The sequence below is a fragment of the Alligator mississippiensis genome, chromosome 2 (genome assembly GCF_030867095.1).
Source record: "Alligator mississippiensis isolate rAllMis1 chromosome 2, rAllMis1, whole genome shotgun sequence".
Lineage (NCBI taxonomy): Eukaryota > Metazoa > Chordata > Crocodylia > Alligatoridae > Alligator > Alligator mississippiensis.
The window spans coordinates 174,612,940-174,633,868 of record NC_081825.1 but is presented as its reverse complement, the minus strand read 5'-3'; the positions used below and the strand labels follow the sequence as shown (position 1 = coordinate 174,633,868).

General features: G+C 43.7%; 2 protein-coding genes across 2 annotated transcripts; one reads left to right on the top strand and one right to left on the bottom strand.

Annotated features, from left to right (window-relative positions):
- The first annotated feature begins 529 nt into the window (after positions 1-529).
- Positions 530-6,836, top strand: LOC102560932 (olfactory receptor 1052-like). Its single transcript, XM_059721324.1, has 3 exons — positions 530-543; positions 4,272-4,296; positions 5,868-6,836. The coding sequence occupies exons 1-3, from the start codon at positions 530-532 to the stop codon at positions 6,834-6,836; spliced, it is 1,008 nt and encodes a 335-aa protein (XP_059577307.1).
- Positions 6,837-14,817: 7,981 nt separating this feature from the next.
- Positions 14,818-15,753, bottom strand: LOC102561167 (olfactory receptor 5AR1-like). The gene has a single exon (XM_019496755.1). It carries the CDS (start codon positions 15,751-15,753, stop codon positions 14,818-14,820), a length of 936 nt encoding a protein of 311 aa, XP_019352300.1.
- Between the last annotated feature and the right edge of the window lie 5,176 nt (positions 15,754-20,929).

Sequence of the window (20,929 nt, the reverse complement as noted above, 5' to 3'; positions counted from 1 at the left end):
GAAATTAGAGGACCTGACTTGCCTTTTCTGTACTGTTCTGAGACAGGGCACTAGAAAAGAATAAATCCAGCATCCTCCATTTTAAATTAAGAATTCCTTCAACATCTCTATTAGGACTGCTTTCCTTCATAATTGTTCCCTTTTACCCCTTGATATTCCAGAAGTCTGCTTAATAGTCTTGTATGCTTCCTACTTCCAAAAGGATTTATTTTATATTCTATCTTCAGCTGTTCTTCAAAATCCAATTTATGTCTCTGAATGTCTATTTTAGGGAGACTGGGTCAGTGGTACATCTAGCTACAGTCCTGGAGGTAAGAGTTCAAGTGTTACTTTGTACCTGTGCCAAAGGACACCTTCAGTTCATATAGCTGGTCAATTGGGTTAGGAGGAAAAAATAGGCATGAAACTAGCTATATTATTTCTTTGTGTGCCATTGACAACAGAAACTTGTATGCCTTAGCTGCATTCTCTATATGAGCCATTTAGAATCACCTGAATGTCCTTTTTTCCCTAATGCCAGCTATAGTTTATGCTCCTTTTATTGTGGTTTCTAAGGTTGGATTTTCTAAAGAATCTCTGTTTGGCTCAAGTAATCGTGTCATTTTCCCCAGTTCTAGAACTGTGTTGGATTTTTTTTAAGTCCCAGTGATGGGTGTTAGATTAGCTCATATTAACTGTTATTTTGAACATATACTAATTTGGTGAGCAAGAAGGGAAGATCACTGGTAGGAGGAGAAGGCAATATCTGGGATGATTCACAGTAGAAAAGCCAATTTCTTGCAACTGTTAAAAATATGTTTCAACTTATTAGACAATGAGAAATAGGAATATGGTAAGAATAGTTGAATTAGAAAGTAGGCAAATAGTTTCAAATGCTCTCAATTAGAGGTGGAAACTAAAAACAATGGACACATCTACACATGCAATTAATGTACAGAAAATGAAGGCATATTAAACTGCATCCAGGCATGCATCAGAATGTGTGCCTCTCAGGACCAAATTTGCTTCATACGGGACCAGTTCAGTCCAGGGCTGTTTCTGCCCTGCTCTGCCCTCCAGCAGCCAAGGTTAACTCCAGGCTCCCCTGGGTGCCAACCTTGGGCTGGCAGGGGGCACAGGGCCCAGCCCCTAACTCCACAAGGCAGGGAGAGCTGTCTTGGCTCTGGGGCCAGCTGCCTCCCAGCTGTATGGCGATCAGGACCAGCCCTAATCACTGTGGACTGGCAGGCAGCTGCTCCCAGCGCTGGGACAGCTCCCCCAACCCTGCAGAGATTGGGGCTCAGATAGGATCTGGCTGACAGGGAACAAATTGCTCTTGGTCAAGGTCTGCATGCGCACTTCAGCACATTAGTTGGTGCACTGTTTTTCTAGGACCCGTATTTATTGGTATTCACAAATAGTGCATTAAACTAATTTAATGCACAATAATTGATGTGCACGTGTAGATGGTGATGCTTTACTGTGCATTAGATTAGTCAAATGTGCAGTAAAGCATTTCATCTAGACACACCCAATTAATTGATCATTGGGAAAGGATTAAAAGGTTTAATTACTAGTAGGAAACAAAGGTTAAAAATAAAACCCATTAAGCATAGGAGTGTTTACAAATTATGTTTGTTTTTGGTTTTTTTGTGGGGCAGGTTTCCAGATCTGGGCAGATTTGTTTATACAATGAAATATCTGGCTTCATAGTCTATATCACTACTGCCTAAAGATAGTTATTGGGCTATTACAAATTTCTGATCTGTTGACATCTACGTTAGTAGTACCAGGTGTCAGTCAGTTCCAGAGATTAATGATAATGCTGGGGAATTTTAACCAGTGGCTAATAACAGTACTGCCAGAAATGTTATTTTCCTTCTATGTCTTATTTATTTCAAAACCCCATTCCTTCTCTGTGTGGCACCCAAGTCATTCATACAAGGCTGAGGATAAGGTTAATACTCATGTAATTCTCATCTAGGGAAATACTAGTTAGGCTATTTTTGCGAGTTGAAACTCATGTCAAGAGAAGAAGAAGAAGAAGAAGAAGAAGAAGAAAGCCTATCATGCCTTCTGCTGCAGCTGCTCCAGTCTTAATGCAGACACCAAACATCATCCTGGAAGAAATGACATAGGGTTAGGTGGTGCGGGTGCTGCAGCTCTGCATCCAGCTGCTCACTTCCCGCCCCCACCACTTCACTGCTGGCAGCTTCTTTGAGTCTGGGGCCATGGGATCAGAGCAGGGGGTAGGGCCATGCATGGTCTGATTTGCCCTAGGCCCCACACCCTGCTCGGGTCGGCTGACTATACTTGCATACAGACTGGCAGCAACAAGTTGATAGAGAGTGAGAGCATATCTTCCCCTACATAATGAAATAGCTAAGGCATTCATCTGGGAAGCTGGTGGTAGTGCCCTAGCAATGAAGTTTGGTGCCTGGGGCAAAGGCCACAGCAGCAACCTGCCCTCGCCCTGTGCACAGATCTGGGGGGCACATGCCCCCCCTCCCCCCATGCTTGCCCGGGGGAGCATGCAGCAGTGAGAGCTGCCCTTCTCCCATCCTTGTACCATCCCTGCTGCCCAAAAAAATGAGACACTTGTAGCTCTGTCCCATGCCCTGCCCTGGCTGGTCAATGCCTGTTGGCACCCCTTCACTTCAGCACCTGAGGCAGTCACCTTGCTGCCCACTCCCCCCCGACCCCCAATTGCTACAGCACTGACTGGTGGTCCTATGTTCTAGGTGGAGCCTTTACTGTCACTGACATAGAAGTTCACCCTAGTACTGCCAACCATGCAATTTTTTTGTGGAATGCATTAGTGGTTCAGCCTCATAGGTAATACCAGAGACGGCAGTGAGTAATGACTTATATTTGATGTGATAGTTCAAATGCTACACTAGAAAGCAAAAGGGCTTTTGTTTCCTAGTATATACCCCCAGAACCGCCAGTATCCCAGGTAAATGACAACCTCACCTGTGGTCAGAGTGACATGCTGGTAAGTACAAGAAGCCCTTCTTCAAACCTCCCTCTGGGTGGCAGGGGACCTAGAACTCAGCATATCCAGCATCCCAGATGAACATTGTAGCCACTGAGCTATGGGGACCAAAACTGCATGCATGCATGCAGTACTTCTCATTCATTAGCCAAGCCCAATAGTCATGGGTTCTGGATTATTCCAGTTTTAGGTATTAAAGTCTGGTACACATGCATAATATTTGTGTGTAAGAGACTGCTACTGCACATGATCAGTTGACATGACTACATAGCTAGCTGAGCATGCAAGGACTATGCATCCAGGAATAGAATATTCCTGAGGACATCCATACCAAAATACTCTATAGAAAAACAAATATACACCCTCCAAGTGACCAGGAAAGGGACAGGATGCCACCCTAAGAACCCTTATCTGGAACAGGTGGAGAGTTAGGAACTTAATTGGATACTCAAAGAATGGAACCAACTGAGATATCCAGGATGAATAGGATTCAAGAGGACCACTGAGAAAGTCCACCAGATTGAACCTACAAATGAGAGAGATCTTAAGGTGCATAGTTTGTGGATCCCTAGTACACTGTTGCTCAAAGTTTCTATCTCCACATAGCACTCAAAATTACCTTTGATTAGGTATCAATAATACATTTGTAGTCCTTACAGATATAAATATATATACACAAGATAACGAGCATTTAGGCAGTGTTACCAAATTTGCCCATTACTTTGGGGTGTGCTCATTTATTAGGGATAGTTTCTAGGGTCTTGGTGATTCTGTCAATGTGCTGCTTGTGTTACTATACGGAGCTGTATTTCTCCCTTCTGCAAGCCCTCACCCCCAGTGGAGCTGTCTTGCAGGACTCAATCTCAATGGGACTGGGTTCCTCCAGTCACCAAATCAATCATACACACAAACACACACAAATTAACGTGACACACCTGACCTGGCCGGGCTGATCAGCATGGACAGGCTGACACCCTCATATGCCAAGAATCAGTTCATAAGAGCAACAATAAAATGCAGTCAGACACAAGCACACAGGTAAACAGAATCCCTCTGAATCCGGCTGGGTGTCCAGCTGACACCCTCATGGGCCAGCATTCAGTTCATAAGGGCACGTCTGTGTCAAACTGGGTTAATCAGCCTGTACAAGCTGATCCCCTTATGTGTTTCAAACTCAGCACGTCCCAATCTTTGGCCTCTTGATGAGCAGACCCCACAATAATTTAGGCTTCACAGGGATCTTTAGCATAGGTAAAAGAAGCGTTGTTGCAGAGCACGGGAGGAAAAAGAAGCAGAGAAGAAAAAAATATACCCAATTACTACCAGTTTGACTATAAAAGTTATTTATTGCTAAGCATATGAAATATATAATAGTACTAGTAGTAATAGACATGCAAAAGAAAAACAAAAACAAACAATGACAATACTATCCTGGTTTCACTAAGTATTTGGGGAAACTTAGCTCAAGCTTAACTGATACAGTTCAGGTTCAGAAGTTTATGCCTAGGCAGAAGAGAGAGAACTCTGGGGTCTCACCTAGTCCACGGTACTCAGGCTGCAAAGCTGACAGGCCCAGTCCGTAGCACAATCCTTGAAGAGAGAGACGATCTGCTCTTCCAGCGTCCCAAGAATGACAGGGGATGGTGTCAGCACAGGAGTTTTCTTCTTCTTTCCTTTTCCTTCTTTCCTCCTGCTTCTTCTTCTTTTTCTTTTCTCTCTATCCTTTAAGCACACACACTTACAGATTTTTATACCCTCAGTTCAGCTGCTTCAAAGCACCCTCAGTAGTGTAAATCATTGTCTTTTCTATTGACAAGGGTTATCTGGTTTGGACCATCTCAAGAAACTGATTGATAATCAGGAAAAACTTAAGATTAGGGAGTAACCCAAATACTTGGGAGCCAGCTTGAAATTTCTATGGATGGCAGATATACTGATGGGATATCTCATGGTTTCTTCAGGAACAATAGATAGCTTGCAGCATCAGGATTTTGGATTTTTACATGTTGTGCACAAGCCTCAGCTTAGCATGACTTTTCCAGATTTAAAGCAATTATTGAGGTGCTCATAACCTTTTGTGGAGAGGACTTCCACCAGTCGTCTCGGGAAAGATATGACAACACATGGGATTAGGGCTCCAGCAGGCTGGATGCTGTGATGAACCCTTAACCATTGTTCCAATGTTGCCCATACCCCCTCTGACTCGGTCTCTTGCCTCAGCATTCCCTAACCTGGCAACCGAGTTTTAGTCAATCAAGTTTAAATAGGCCTCCCATAGTGGGACCGGGGAATGTACGGCCCGAGATGCCTATTAAACTTAGAGCTGTGTGTGTGTGTGTGTGTGTGTGTGTGTGTGTGTGTGTGTGTGTGTGTGTGTGTGTCTGGGGGGGGGGGAAAGTCCTTAGCAAATCCAGATTAGAACTGGTCTGATAAATGCTGAGCTGGGTGTGTGTGAACATGGGTTGATTAACATTGGAAGCACAGATTCCCCATCATGCAGTGCTCTCCTGCTTCTCTGGTCCCAGAATTCACTGCAGTCTCTGCTTCAGGCTTTCTGTTTTCCATCTCTCATGTAAATGAATGGTCATCTGGTTCCATCTCGGATGTAAATGAGACCTAGGGCAGTTGTTTCACTCTTATCACCCTTATCTGGAGAGTTTTAGGTGCGTCTCTCACTGCATCTTAATCAGTTTTGTTTAGGTAGAGGAGGGGAGGGAGGGGGTGAGTCCTTGTGAGTCAGACAGACTGCATCCTGTGCCAAAGTTGCCCAAGAATACAGAGCTGAGGCGTAACAGCAGGTGATTAAAATACTAAAGATTAAAAAGTATATCATGAATCCAAGATAGATCTTATTAAGATTATCTCTAATTGTGAACATAGCTCGTTGTGATAGACTATCGGTATTGAACACATGGCTGAAGACAACCAGACAACAGTGCCAGAGTTCATTCTCCTGGGTTTCACAGGCCGCCCAGAGCTTCAGACTGTGATCAGCATGGTGTTTCTACTCATCTATGCTACCACCGTGATGGGGAATCTTGGAATGATGGTGTTAATCAGAATCAGTCCCCAACTCCATACTCCCATGTACTACTTCCTTGCTCACTTATCTTTCATTGATCTCTGTTACTCCTCGGCCATTGCCCCAAAGGCACTAGAGATCTTTTTGACAGAGAGAAAAACCATAGCTTACAGTGGCTGTGTGGCTCAAATGTTCTTCTTTACTACTCTAATAACCACGGAGTGTTTTCTTCTGGCTTCAATGGCATATGATCGATATGTGGCCATCTGCAAACCACTCCTATATAGGGTGGTCATGTCCCCTATGGTTCGTGTCCAGTTGGTGGTTGGATCATATATTTTGGGCATCACTGGTGCCTCAGTGCAAACCACGGGTGCCTTTCGGTTATCCTACTGTGGCTCCAGTGTCATCAATCATTTTTTCTGTGACATCCCAGCTGTCATCAAACTCTCCTGCTCCAATACATATATTCCAGAGCTGGTGCTTTTCATCTTTACCACAGTTATTGCTATCACCACTGCTTTAATCATCCTTGTGTCTTACACCTACATGATCACCATCCTCCTTCAAATGAAATCCTCTGAGAGCAGGGGAAAAGCCTTTTCTACTTGCTCTTCTCACCTTACTGTTGTCACTGTTTTCTATGGGACAGCAAGTTGTATCTATGCCATCCCCCAATCCAAGGACTCACTTAATCAGGCCAAAATTGTTTCTGTGTTCTATACGCTCGTGATCCCCCTGCTGAACCCCCTGATCTATAGTCTGAGGAACAAGGATGTGAAGGATGCCCTGAGGTCTATCATAAGGAAAATGTTCTCTAAAATGTTGAGAAAAATGTGATTTTAACAAACACCAACCCATGAAACTTTGTCATGTTATGACATATTAGTACCATACATCCTGTATTTGAAACAATAAGATGATCTATGCATTAAAAAAATAAAAACAAAACCTTAAATAGATCCAGAGAAAGAGTTGGTCAAGAATGTTCCTTTGTGGAGTGTCTTTTTTTTTCCTGGCTGACAAGTGGTTTCCTGAAAACCAAGATTTGGAAAATACTGATTTTGCCAAATTTGGCGTGCACTTGTGGTCAGGAAACCAAAACCAGAGGTTTCATTTTGGATGACTTATACATGAATCTCAACATAAAACTTAGATACTGTGGTTCCTTAGTTTGAGTAGCACATGGTTCTATTCTTCCTCCTTTTCCCTCTGTGCATGGTGGCTGTAGGATTCTTGTCATGGTGCACAGAAGCTGAACAAGCCATGCTGGACCATGGGAGGTTTATTCAGGCTGGATAATCTGAGTTTTAGGGTGGATAGGAGGAGGGTATGAAGTAACCAAAGTATAATTCCTATCTTCACTTATGGCTGAGGAAGAGGTAATGCATCAATTCAGGAAGTTACAGATTAATGTCAAGCAGATCTACGATGATATAGTTCACTATAAAGAGCAGTCAGATAATCAAACAGTCAGAGACTCCAGCCCACAGGGGGGCTACAAAGCAACCCCAGCAGAGGCCTTCCTGGGAAAAATATGGAATTAATACAGGTATCACATTGTTCCCTCTGATAGTGTTATACCCACCTCCTTCTTGTACCTGCCTTGTCCATTTAGATTGTAAGCTCAATGGGGCAGAGATCTCTCCATGTGTAGACAATGCCTGACACAAGAAGAGCTTCCTTTTATATGGTCCTCAAATGGTAGTATAATAAAGATGATTCACAGTAAATCTTAGGCCCAAACCAAGAATGCCCTGCATACCTGTCTCTACAGGCATATTCCAAATCTGGAAATCTGTCACTAAGGCATCTCCAAACTCATTCTGCTCTGGAGCCCTCAGCCTTTGCTGTGCCTGAGAGCAGTTACTGGAGTATATTTACTAGGGCTGTGTGAAATGGGCCCTATTTGATTCAGATTTGGATTCAGCCAGAATCGGGAACAGTGATTTGATCTATTGATTCGGATCACTGTCCCTGATTCAATTCAGCATCATCTGAATCTGAAGATTTGATGTTGATTTGGCAAATCAGCGATTTGGACACAGGAACAGCTTTAAAAGATTTTTCTACATACCTTGAGGTACCAGTGTGGCTCGTGATCACTGCAGTGCTGTGGCACATGAAGCGTCCCACAGGAGCACAGGGGGCTCTCCAGCATGCTCAGCAGCGAACCCACAAGTGGACCAGAAGTCCTTTCGGCCCACTTCTGGGTCTGGCAGGGAGTGCGCTGCTCCCCCCCCCCAAGTGCCCCTCTGGCTCGGTGATCAGCCGCAGGGGGACCCCGGGTGCCCCCCCTGACCCATAAGGCACTAGTCACCGAGCCAGGGTGGGGAGCACTCCCCGGTGGACCAGGAAGTGGACCAGAAGTGCTTCTGGTCCATTTCTGGGTCTGCTGCCGAGCGCGCTGGGGAGCCCCCCGCGCTTCTGAGGGATGCTGCATCTGCCCCAACACTGCAGCATTCAGAGCCCCTGCTACCTAGAGATATGGAGAAAAAACATCTAAAGCTGTATCTACGTCCAAATTGCCGAATCTGTCCGAATCTCTCTGAATCAATTCGGAGGGTTCTGAATCATTTTGGAGAGATTAAAGGTCCTCTGATTCAATTCAGATTTGGAGATTTGGCCACCGAATTGGGATGAATCTCCACTTAATCAAATCAGGGACTGAAGCTTCGCAGTAATATTCACTGGCAAACTCTTGGGTTTAGTGTGTGCATATGATGAATAGTGAGTGAGACATGTTTGGATCCTATATTTTGGGACTTGCTCCTGCTGCAGGGCAGACAAGCCCTCAAGCACCTAGTAGCACCCACATACCTAAATTCCATCTGTAAAGGAGTGCCAGAGGTGTTGCTTTGTGGGGTCAGGCCAACTCTCAGGATCTCAATATTGCGCTGTTAGACAGGAGGGTGTGACACAATTGATCATATACAAACACACAAATCAATTAGGTGTATACATACACACACACTACCAACTCAGGCACATACAAATCCAAACCAGCCTAGGCACATGCATATCTATCACCAATTCAAGCACATATGCTATACACCCCAAAAGTTAGACAAAAAACAATTGTCCATACCTGCACTCAGTACACATATGCAGATCACTAATTCATATATTATGCACACAATGACACACACACACACATATATATATATATATATATATATATATATATATATACACACATACACACATGCTCACCAGTTCACACACATACAACCCACCTACACATACACACAGGGAAGTTCTTAACTTGGATGGTACAGTGTGTATGTGTGTGCTTGGAGTTCCTGGGATACTTGTGGGAAGTTTAGGTGACAGAGAGAGAGAGAATTAAAGTGTAAGGAATGAAAGTTGCCAGAACCAGAATTAGAACCAGTGGACTAGAGAGAAGCTGGCTGAAGACCTGAAGCTTGGGGTTACTTAAGGTAGACTGGGGCTGGAAACTGAGGCAGACAGCTGAGATATTGGGGGTGGGGGCAGATAAGTGGTGGCAGGGAGGAGACAGCCAGGAAAGAGAGAGAGGCAGAAACCTGGGAGCTTGGGGCTGGACACTTAGAGGTTGCAGGGAAGGGGGGGGGGGGCAGATAAGTAGTGGCAAGAAGGAAACAGTCAGGAAACAGACAAAAACCCAACTCAGGGTTTAAAAATAACAGGTTTATTAAACAGACAACACACTACACAGCCCCAGGAAGTTATTGGTTCACACACACATGCACACCCTCATAATGGCAGCAGGGGAAAGAGACTCAGTGGAAGGGGTGGAGTCCAGGTAGGGAAGAGAAACAGAGTCCAAGTCCTTGTTTTAAGAGGGGGTGGGAATGGGAATACCTGTCCAGGCTGGAAAGGGGTCCTTGTCCATCAGATGTTGTCCAGGGGGGGTCACCAGCAGGGCCTCTGGGTGGATAGGTGGTGTGGCATTGTGCTGGTCCAGATAGAGATGGCATTCCCAAGGAATTAATCTTCACTACCCCTTTTTATGGGGCAGACTACCTCTGATCTCCTATGGGGAAGGCCTGTCCAGGCAAGATCTGTCCTGTTCCAGAGGGCTCCAGGTGATCTTACTGAGTATGTGCAGCCTCGATACAATGGCCTCATCTTTTGTTTCTTGAATACTGATGGGTGGTTCCAAGGGATGGGTCGTTGGTCCAGGTATTGGTGTTGATGGTGCGGTCATTCAGAGGGAGCTATTTGTAGACCTACTGCCATTGTCACCCAAACACCCTCATTCATCCCTATTCATTCAGGTACCAAGTTACATAGGAGGAGTAGTATGAGTCATAGGTTACACAACCAGGCATGGGGATAAGATGAAGGCTTGACATTACAAGATGGAAACTTGACATGACTTATGCTAACTTACAATATAGGCCTAAAACAGTAATCATACACTATAAAAGCAGTACAAACATAATAATTATCACTTATAAAACAGTGGATATCTATATCAAAATAGCAGGGCACTTATTTGCAGAGTGGAAAGAGAAAAATAAAACTTACTACCTAAAAGAAAATGTTAAAGCTTATCCTACATCTTAGCTCTCTTATACTTATCTATAGGGAATAAGAGGGAGAGACAAAGTCCGGAATGATAGGGGAAGGGGAGGAAATGCATTTTTAAAGAAAAAAAACAAACAAACTGGGGGTTTTGCTACAGAGGCTCCTGTTACTTTAAGGGGATGCTGCAGCAGACTCAGTTGGTTGTTTAAGACCAGCAGCTAGGAAGCAGGCTAGCTGCTAGAGAGCAAGATGTCAGAAAGCATGAGGACCCAGTAACAACAGGTCATGCACTGAGCCATGAGCCACCCAGCTGCAGCTTCTTCCCCACATGGCTGGTCATCTGTTGGGCTCAGGCAGTGGCATTATAAGGGTTGCTGGGGGTGAAAAGAGCATCCTTAGTTATTTCTGCTTTTTAGCAACTGCGATCATCTTTTTAGCATCTGAAATATAGACAGCCTGCTTCATTTACTGGATGGGGATGGGGAAGGCTGTCAGTGGTTGTGCTCCCCTAGGGTGAGTGGAAATCCAAGGAAAAACTCCCTATTGACCCATGGCAGGAGAGCTCACCTTTGAGGTGAATTTGTAGCTCTAAACAGGAGGCTGGAACACCACTATGCCCCCACAGTGCTGTATTTTTTTCCATGCCACAAACCGGTGAGGCTTTATAACACTCGATATGAATGACTTTTCATATGCTAAAGGATCTGCCATCACTCCCCAGATCACTCTAACCAGTGCTACTGCCCATTTCCCCCCCATTTTCTTTGTGTCTTTTATTTTTATTTCCTTAGATGTTTCAACTTATATTTGTCTTTTTTGAATTCCATTTTATTTTCTGTAGCCAAGATCTTTAAATCATCAAATCCTCTAAAGCTGCAATATTATCCAAAAGTGTTTGTAACCCTCACCCAGTTTTGTCACCTGAAGACTTCAATGCATTCTTCATTCCTGCATGCACACAATTAATAAAAAAAGTCACCTGGTACCTGACACAGAACAAAATCCAGTGGAACCTCACTTGACGCCTTCCACCATTCGATATTGATCCATTTATAGTGATTCTTTATGATAATTCAACTGAGTAATGCTACATGACCCAGTTTGCTCCTATTTACTTATGAGAAGCCTCTGCAGCCCTCTAGTAAAAGCCTTGCCATAGTACAAGTCTGTAAGGCCCTCTGCATTTCCCCCATCCCCCAAACCAGTTATTCTGTCCAAGCAGGAAATCAATTTGGTTTGGCATGATTTTTTCTTTAGAAATCCTTACTGACTGCAATAGTTTGACCCATCCCTTCTGTAGTGATACGGGTTAGACTTTGGAGATGGTCCTTTACAAGGGTATGTCTTATCACGTGAGGAATTTGAACATGATCCCTGGAGAGTAAGGAGACATCAAGATGGAGGCAGCCACATGGTCTGTGCTAGAAGAACCCCATGCTGTGGTATCATTAAAGGTCTGTTCTCTTCCCCATTCATAATTGTTGTTATTTACTGCGGGATCTAAATAATCACGTCCTCCTCCAGGTGTTTACAAATCTGATGTTTTTATAATGTATCCTAAAAAGTTCCTTGGTTCTGTAAGACCTGTAAAGATCAGCATCTGGTTTTCAGTGAGCACTGATCAACAATATCACTCTCACCCTGGTTGTCTCCAGATATACATAACTGTTTACATCTAAGTTCTTATTAATTACTTCTGTAATATCTGGGGGAGGCTCAGACCCAGGGGAAGCACCTGGGGACCATATCCCAAGATGTGAATGGTCACCTGGTGATATGTTCAAATACTGTAGGAAAAAAAACCCAGACATTTTTACACCCATTACGCTACTCTAGTTCTGGCTTCAAGTTTTCATCTAGCAGGGTTCTTCTTTCATCTAGCAGGGTCCAGGATATTTTTTCTATTAAAAAACACACAGACAAACAAAAAAAAAAACCCTCTAAACCTGAAACATTAAGAACAGCTAGATATCTTTCTGCTTCAGAGCTAGGGTTCTTTTCTGAATAAGGGTAGCCTTATTTAGTAACCATATAGTCCCCCTTGGAAATGCAGGATTATATAGGAAGGCAAGGGTCTGATCTCCAATTTGAAGCTATTTCCCTCAAGTAGTGGCTTTGTGCCCTGGGCTTCTTTCTATGCAGGGAATCCTGCATGATCAGAATTTAGGACTGAAGTGGAGAAAGGCATGACTGTAATACTATATGTAAGATTGTAGACCCCAAACTCTGGCCTGTATTATATAATTAGATCATAACATCATGTGCACATGTGTGCATGACTAGGGGGTCTGAAGTTTGCAGAAAGCCGAAGCTTCTACCCTCATGATGTCCTTGACCAAGATTCATGCATTCATTTGCCCTGAACATGTCCAGTCTACCACACTTAGGTAACTGCTATGCCAGGAGAAAAATATTAATGAAGCATGAGGTGATAATAGTTTGGAATGGTCCAGCAGTGATGGACAAGTGACTGACAGAGTGATGCTACTGAGGATTAGTTGAAAGATATGATTGATTGACAGTTGATGTGATGTGACTAGTATAAAATCTGTGAGAATGAGCACCTTGGCACATGCCTGGGATTGCACAACTGAGGGTGAGACTGTAGGTATGCATGACTGGAATTGTGCATGCCTGATAGTCTTATTCATGTCTACTCCTGTCTGGCCCCCTCCATGCCCATGGGGAGCGAGGGCGAGCAGTGGGCCTGGGCCCCGATTGTTGGCAGCAGACCTGGGGCAGTGGCCAAGCTAAGGGCTCCTGGTGGTGGGAGGTGGCAGAAGATCTCCTCCCAGGCCCAGGTGGGGGCCTGCTGTGAGGCAATGGACAGCTGTCAGGGGGCATGCAGGCCTAGGAATGATGGAGCTGCCTGGAGAGGTGCAAGGACTGGACATCAGCTTTGCTAGGCCTGGACTCTGGCAGCTGGAGAGGGAGCTACCCACACTGGAAAATCATAGGGCACCATCGCCCTGGGTGAGCCCCCTGTCCATCATAGTTGCATACGGCCCCATGGGGGAATGGCCAGAGACCAGAGTGCTGGCCTCCTGTTCCTGGGCTCTTCCCCCTAGGTGCCCTACACCATGGCCCCCCACTCTGAGGCTCCATAAAAAAACACACCTTGTACAAAGTTCCAATGGGGAAGACGTTTTTTTATTGTTGGAGGGTGGGGTGGATGGTGAAGAGGCTCTGTGTGTTGGAAAGGGAGGGGGCTCTGTATGTTGGGGAGGGAGGAGAGAGGGGGCTCTGTTGCATGTGAAGGAAATGAAGACTTGTTCTTCTGACGTGTCTGCAGTGAGTGTGGTGCAGAGGGTGGGCAGGGGGAGTGGAGGGCTCTGTGGGCTGCAGTGCAGTTGGGCTACTGCGGGCAGTACAGGAGGAAGTGGTCAGCCAGGGCCTCCCACATCCAGTGCCCTGGCCCCTGCTGGCAGTTTATGGCTATCCTGTAGCCTGGGTGGGAGGTGCCTGCTGGGACCAGCAGGGCCAGCACCATGGCCAGCAGGAGCATGGGGTACTGGTCATCACTGCCGGGGGCATTACCTGGATCAGTGTGGTGCTGGTCATCAATGCCAGGGGCAGGGGCCAGAGCAGCTAGGGCACAGAGAGGCGGAGTGGGCATGGAGGTAGCTGCTGCATGCTGCCTCTGCACTGGCATGATGCTTCTGGGCAAAAAAGGGGCTGCCCAGAGAGCAGAAACTAGGGCTGCATCCAAAGATGGCTGCCAGGTCTTAGCAGCTGCAGGCAGAGCCTGGAACTCCCCTCAGTGACAGCAGTGTCACATTGCAGAACTGCATGGACCTAGCCAGAAATTAGTTCCCTAATCCTCACCCGTGTAGACACCTACACAAAAACCCTTACTGGGCATGTCTACATAGTGCCATATGGTGACGTTGCTATGGCAGCATGCTTTAGTAATTCATTTTGGAAGTACCAAAGCATGGCAAATTAACTGCCTGTACTGTGCCATATGGGAGGCACACACTTAGATTTCCCCATTACATCGCCATAGGGGCTCACGATAAGTAGGAAGCACGCCACTATGGCAACATAGCTAGCTATCGTGTAGACTTCTGTGATTGCTATGTCACTGTAGCATGCTGTAGGGTGACACAGTGCATTGCCACATCACTGTAGAGTGACATGGAGACTTGCCCACCTTGCACTAGCTTACTTCACAGTAAATCTAGGCTGAAGTAAATGCATGTGTAGACACACGCAGAGACATTGACACTAGGCCTCAGGAAACATACAGAAAACTCACTCAACCTTTCATTTTCATTAATTAATCTTGAATCCACCCCAGCATTCAAATTCACTGAGAATAAAACTTCCTTTTTAGAGTCCTTTTGAAGGCCTCTTTCACCTTGTTCCTTAGACTGTAGATCATGGGGTTCACCATGGGGATTGCAAAAGTATAAAACACAGAAATGATTTTGTCCTGATCCATGGTGTGTTTTGAACTGAGCCTTAAATACATGAAAGACCCTGTTCCATAGAAGATGGTAACAGCTGTCAGGTGGGAGGCACAGGTGAAAAAGGCTTTGTGCCTTCCCTGAGCAGAGCTGATCCTTAGGATAGCAACCAGAATGTGTATGTAGGAGATGAAGATAATCAGAGTAGTTGATGCTACAGTCAAAGTGCACCAAATAAAATGAACAGTATCAGGGATATAGGTGTTAGAGCAGGACAGCTTTAGAAGTGGGGGTGTATCACAGAAGAAATGATTAATGGTGTTGGAGTGGCAGAAAGACAATCTGAATATAGTTATAGTCTGAATTATTGCATAAAGGTAGCTCACTAGATGTGAGGCCAAGACCAGTAGCATGCAGAACCATTTAGACATGATGACAGGGTAAAACAGTGGGCTGCAGATGGCTACGAATCGATCATATGCCATCACTGCTAACAGGCAGCATTCACAGGTCACAACAACACAGAACAAGAAGGACTGTACACCACATCCAGTGAATGAAATAGTTTTTCTTGTTGCACGTAAGGTCATTAGCATTTTGGGAGCAACGATGGTGGAGATTCCAACATCCAAGAAAGCCAGATTGCTGATGAAAAAGTACATGGGGGTATGAAGCTGGGAGTCAATCCTGATCAATATGACCATCCCAAGGTTTCCCAGCAGGATGACCATATAGATGAAGAGAAAGAACACAAAAAGGAACATTTCTAGCTTTGGGTTGCCTGTGAATCCCAACAAGAGGAACTCAGTTGCCTCAGTGTGATTCCCTTCTGCCATTTCTCCCAGCTACACTTTCCTTGGAAGATAATGAAAATTGCACTGAAAGGAAAGAGAAATAAGAGGCAAGTGTTAATATTCTGAATAACTATTATTGATCCCTGAACAACCCATCTCATAATACTAGCACTCATTTATTCTGTAAGGCTTTCTGTTACTCTGTGCTGTCTGACACACAAAATATTATGCACCCAAGCTACAGAGATGTATGTTCTACAGGGGAGAATCCAGAACAGGGAATCTAAAATGTTACCAGACTTATCAAAACATTCCCAAAAGAAAAGGTAGCATCCAAAGTCCACAGACTGCTCTGTATGTACTATCTCTGAATTGGAAGGCAAGAGAGACATCTTTGTCCTCATCTAGGAAGCATAACTGATTATCCTAGGAGAGGTGCAGTGTAACTCACTATTCTGCTTCCATTCTGGAGATGGCCTGTTCAGAGATAGCAAGTGTATTTGGGAGTAGATGGGATCTGACACTGCTGGTGAATCTTCTGGTGGAGTGAGGATTATATCTGGGTGTGGGGGCTTTATGAGGAAGGTTAGTGTGTGTGGGAATATGCAGTGTTGGAAAGAGGTTTCTGAAGTTTAGACAATGGGGGTAGGGGCTGCGTGTATGACTGGTGAGTACTGAGTGAGCTCTTGCATCAGAACATTTACATAGAACTTGTAGAAGTCATGCAACGATGAGTCAGGGTTGTAACATTGTACAAAGGCGCTTCCACTGAGAGATGGAGCAAAGTACTACTCAGTATTAAAAATATTAAAAACAGATACTGCTACAGTTGTTACTATGGAACTAAACTAAGTTGTTTAATCACAAGTAAAGAACGTGATGGACAAAGTTGTAGGAAGGAGATTTTGGTGGAGCCTGCTGAATGGCTAATGCTAAATGTTCAGCTACACCAGTGCATGTATTCCTTTTTTTTCTTATTTGTTGAAATTATTTAATATTTTTTTTAATGTACATTTTGTTAAGGTGACCCAGTGGGGTCACTGTGGTCAAATTGGCCAAAGCCGTATTCCACCCTTTCTGGTAGCTTGATGTTTTTTAATTCATCTTGCATGTAAATGTGTATGTTAGTGTCCTTTGAAAATGACATACCACATGGAGCAAGCAGAATGGTACACTCCATCTGGGAAGCCTTTACCAAAATAGGCATAGCCGTACTCCCAACTTGTATGCACTGGGCAGAGGAGGGGAAGAACAATTTGGGCACAAGGATCTTCTCTGGGGAAAAAAACATTGATTTCGAGCAGCAGCAACTTAGAAGCTGCCCCAACATGTAAGACTTTCCTCCCCTCACCCATGCTGCTTCATTCCCCTCCCCTGTCTACCCTTGTCATCTCCCTTGGTCAGGAAAATAGTTTCCCACCCAACTCAGGAGACAACCTTCCTTGAATGGCTCCCTGTTCTGCAGTTACACAGTGGCCTCTCTGTTTCACAATATATGCATCTTATCCAAGTAATCAGTTTCATTCCTCAAGTTCCTGGAATTTTAGGAATCAATTTTCTCCTCTCTGTGCTGTCCTGAAATAGAAGAACAAAGATAAGCTTGCTTTCCAGACAGCTCAAATTCAGGAGTGCATGAGTCTTCTCTCCCTACCCATTTTTTGCTGCATCAGAATTATTATTGTAGCCAGAACTTTAAAAAAAAGGAAGAGTTACCCTACCTCTCTCAGAGCCTGAGTGATGGACATTGTGCTGGAGGAAGACCACTGTTGTTCTTGACTCCAGGGTAGTGTGTGTTTGGAAACAGGGAGGGTTCTTTATATATTTATTTGTCAGGTATTTGGGGCTACGTTTCTGGATTCCCTCAGGGTCCATCGCTCTGCACATCATGCCAAGGAACATTTTAGACCTCTGAGAATAACCACTCACAAACAAATTATCTCTAACTACTGTCCATAATCTCTAACACACAACTTCCCATTTTTATAGTTTTAAAGGGGGTAGGTCCTTTTCTTTCAGCCAAAAAATTAAATCTTTCTTCACAGGAAATATTCCCGCAATGATGTTTGTTCATTCATCTTCTCAGGTGACAAAATGGTTATCAATGGTTGGATCTATATCTGTGCTTTAGTGCACATTAGCCTATTTTAATGTGCATTAAAGTGTCACACAAAACCTGTGCTCTTTAGCTAATGCACATTAAAATAGGCTAATGCACACTTTTCTAGTACCTCACAATGGAGGCACTCTATTTAATGATCATTACCTAAAGGGCATTAATGAATGTGTAGATGCACCCAATAAGAACTTTCTACTATTTTTTATACTGAAAGGCCATTACAAATTTACCTCCATTCTGTTCAATTTAAGAAATACTATGCAGTCATTATTGTGCAGTCATTAGTACATGACTGTGTCGTAACTGGAGTTACTGTGCAGTCATGCCAAAGAATGGTGCTGGTATGCTCTTAGTCAATATGCTGGTCAAGTCTAGCAAAAACTGCACTGCCATACTGCCTGTCTTATTTCAGCAATGTGTGTTTTCCCTTCAGTGGTCAGGCAAGAGTTATTAGGTCCTTTGTGCATCTCCTGCATGCACACAGTATCATACTCCTGTAATATTACTGCCAAGATATTAGATTTAGCCTGTGAGTGTCCTTCAGTGAAAACTGAAGGAATTGACACCCTCCTGAGAGAAGGGAATCCTGGGTTCCAATTCCTGCTGCTACAGGAATTTTACCTTAGCAAGTGATCATATTATAGTTAGGATCTGATTTAGACCCCCAAAATAGGAAAAGGAGACAGATGATGCACTCTTCTAGGGAATGCAAGAGTATCCAAAGCTTACAAGGTGGTACTGATAGGGGATTTTACTGTTCTGGTTACCTACTGGCTGAAGAATAAAGTAAAGTATAAAATGTCCAACAAGTTCCTAAGTTGTATAGGGGACAATTCTATGCTTCAGAAAGTTTAGGATATGACTAGGTGATTGTCTATCTTTGACCTTTTCTGACTAATGGAGAAAAATTGGTTGACAATGTGAAGGTGATGGGAAACCCAGGAGGAAGTGACTATGATATCATAGAAAAAATATACTAAATTAGAGAAAGCAGGAGGTCAGTAGAACTAAGACACTGAATTTCATAATGGCAGATTTCAGCAGACTCAGGGAATTGGTAGGCAAGCTCCCATGGTTGGTGAGATGAAGGAGAAAACCATGTTGGATAGCTGGCAAGTTTCTAATGGTCATGGTATTGAAAACAGAAAAAAAAAAAAAAAGACTATTTCCACACTAGAAACACAGGAGGAAAGGCAGGAAACCAATGTGGCTACATGAAGAACTTCTTGGATGCTTCGAAATCAAACAGAAAACAGGCAGTAGAAATAACAAGGCACTAAGGAATCACACCAAATACATAGCAAGAATTTGTTGGGATTAAACATTTAAGAAGGCCATGAAATCCATCCCTTCTCCCCACACTTCCACCCCAAGACCTCCCAGAGCATTGGCTCTGCAGCTTAGAGCAAGTGAAGCTAGGAAAATACCATGATCAACAAGAGGAGAATGAAGCAGAGCTCCACAACTGGTTTTGTTATGTAACCCTCTCCAGCATGCTGGGCTGGGCAATATGCCGGATTCCAGAACGTCATGGTGCCAGTAGCCCTAGGATCCCCATCAGGCAGGTCTCCTGACTGAGGTGTGCCCCTCACCCTCACCACCCAAGCACTTACGCTAAGTCCAATGAACAAATGGGTTTCTTTATTATACCCAACTATATACAGAAGAAAATGATTAATAAAAAAGATATAGATATATAGATATAAATATCTCAATTATTAAACAAAAAGAACATACATCTATATCTATATCTTATTTTTGATTAATCATTTTCTCCTATTTATAGTTGTGTATAATAAAGAAACCCATTTGATCATTGGGTTCCATGGTTTGGAAGTGGGACAAAGTGGAAGCTTATTTCATCAGTACTTAATTAACAGATAAGTAATGAGGGTCTGAAGGAGCTGTTAAAGCCTAATGAGGATGTAAAAAAAAAACAAAACAAAAAAAAAAACAGATGGAGATATCTGAATGATCCCTTAGGACCCACTAAACTGAAATACGGGAAAGCAACAAGGTCTGACCAGCCTCAAAGACTTCATTTTCATTAGTTGGGATTCATTGTATGGTGCCTTTTTCTTGCCATAGTTCTGATCCCAGTTCTTCTTCACTCTCCTGTGCTAAACTAAAAGCTGGAAGAGGCAGGGGGATGAACAACCATGTCTGAATGCTAATGGAGTAGGTAGTTCCTCTTCAGGCACCAGGTGAATAGTTCACCTTCATCTCCTGAGGCAGGAGGTGTGTGCTGCACCATCTCACATGGGGAATCATTCCAGGATTGGTTTGTCCTATGTGCAATTAGTTTTAAAGCATGTTTAGAGTTTGTGTGGCCAGTATAGTCATTGTGGCATCCTGTGAGAATTAGAATTTAATGAATTTGCTTACTGGGAAATATAGAAATGCACTCTTTCCTATACATTGGGTCTGATTGCAAAAAAGGATACTATAGAAACAAATCAAAATTCCTGGAATATTAACTATATGCATTATATAGTTAATGAACCTGTAATAGGTGAATTCTCTCATTTTAAGTGCCTTTATGATGTTTTAAAGGCAACCTGTAACACCACCTTACAGCCACAATGTAAGCAACACTGATATTTAGAAGCACTCTGGTCAAGCCCTGGTCATCATGGATACCTGATGATTCTTTTGGTTTCTGCAGCTGAGCTGCTTCTGTAACGTGTAGTAATTCTACATGCTTCTATGATCTTGGCAAAGTCGCAGATTGCACTTTTGGGCCAAATACCTGACCATGTTCTGTATTCTGCAGCATTTGAAAGTATCTTGCCAACATCAAGTCCTAAGTGTGTTGCTTGTTTTGTAATCCAGTCAAATACAGTAGCAATGCTATCATCACTAACATTGCTTCCTTTGAATCTGGATCCAAAAGTTTTGCAGAAGTGTGAATTGACTGGCAACAAAATTCATCCCACCTGTGAATGAAGTCTTTCACTTTTCCTTTTTCCATACTCGTAAGCAGAGATATACTTACATTGTTAAACACAGTTGATTTTATCTGGGCCATTAGGCAAGAAATGTCTGACAAAAAGTGCACTGTCTGATTCAGATGAAGTGATTGATGAAGAAATTGGCTTTAGA

Bases quoted from the DNA above. Each gene is read 5' to 3' on its own strand.
- LOC102561167 (XM_019496755.1), bottom strand. From the start codon at position 15,753: ATGGCAGAAGGGAATCACACTGAGGCAACTGAGTTCCTCTTGTTGGGA.
- LOC102560932 (XM_059721324.1), top strand. The intron at 4,297-5,867 runs CCAGTTTGACTA...TCGTTGTGATAG, and splicing joins AAAAATATACCCAATTACTA to ACTATCGGTATTGAACACAT.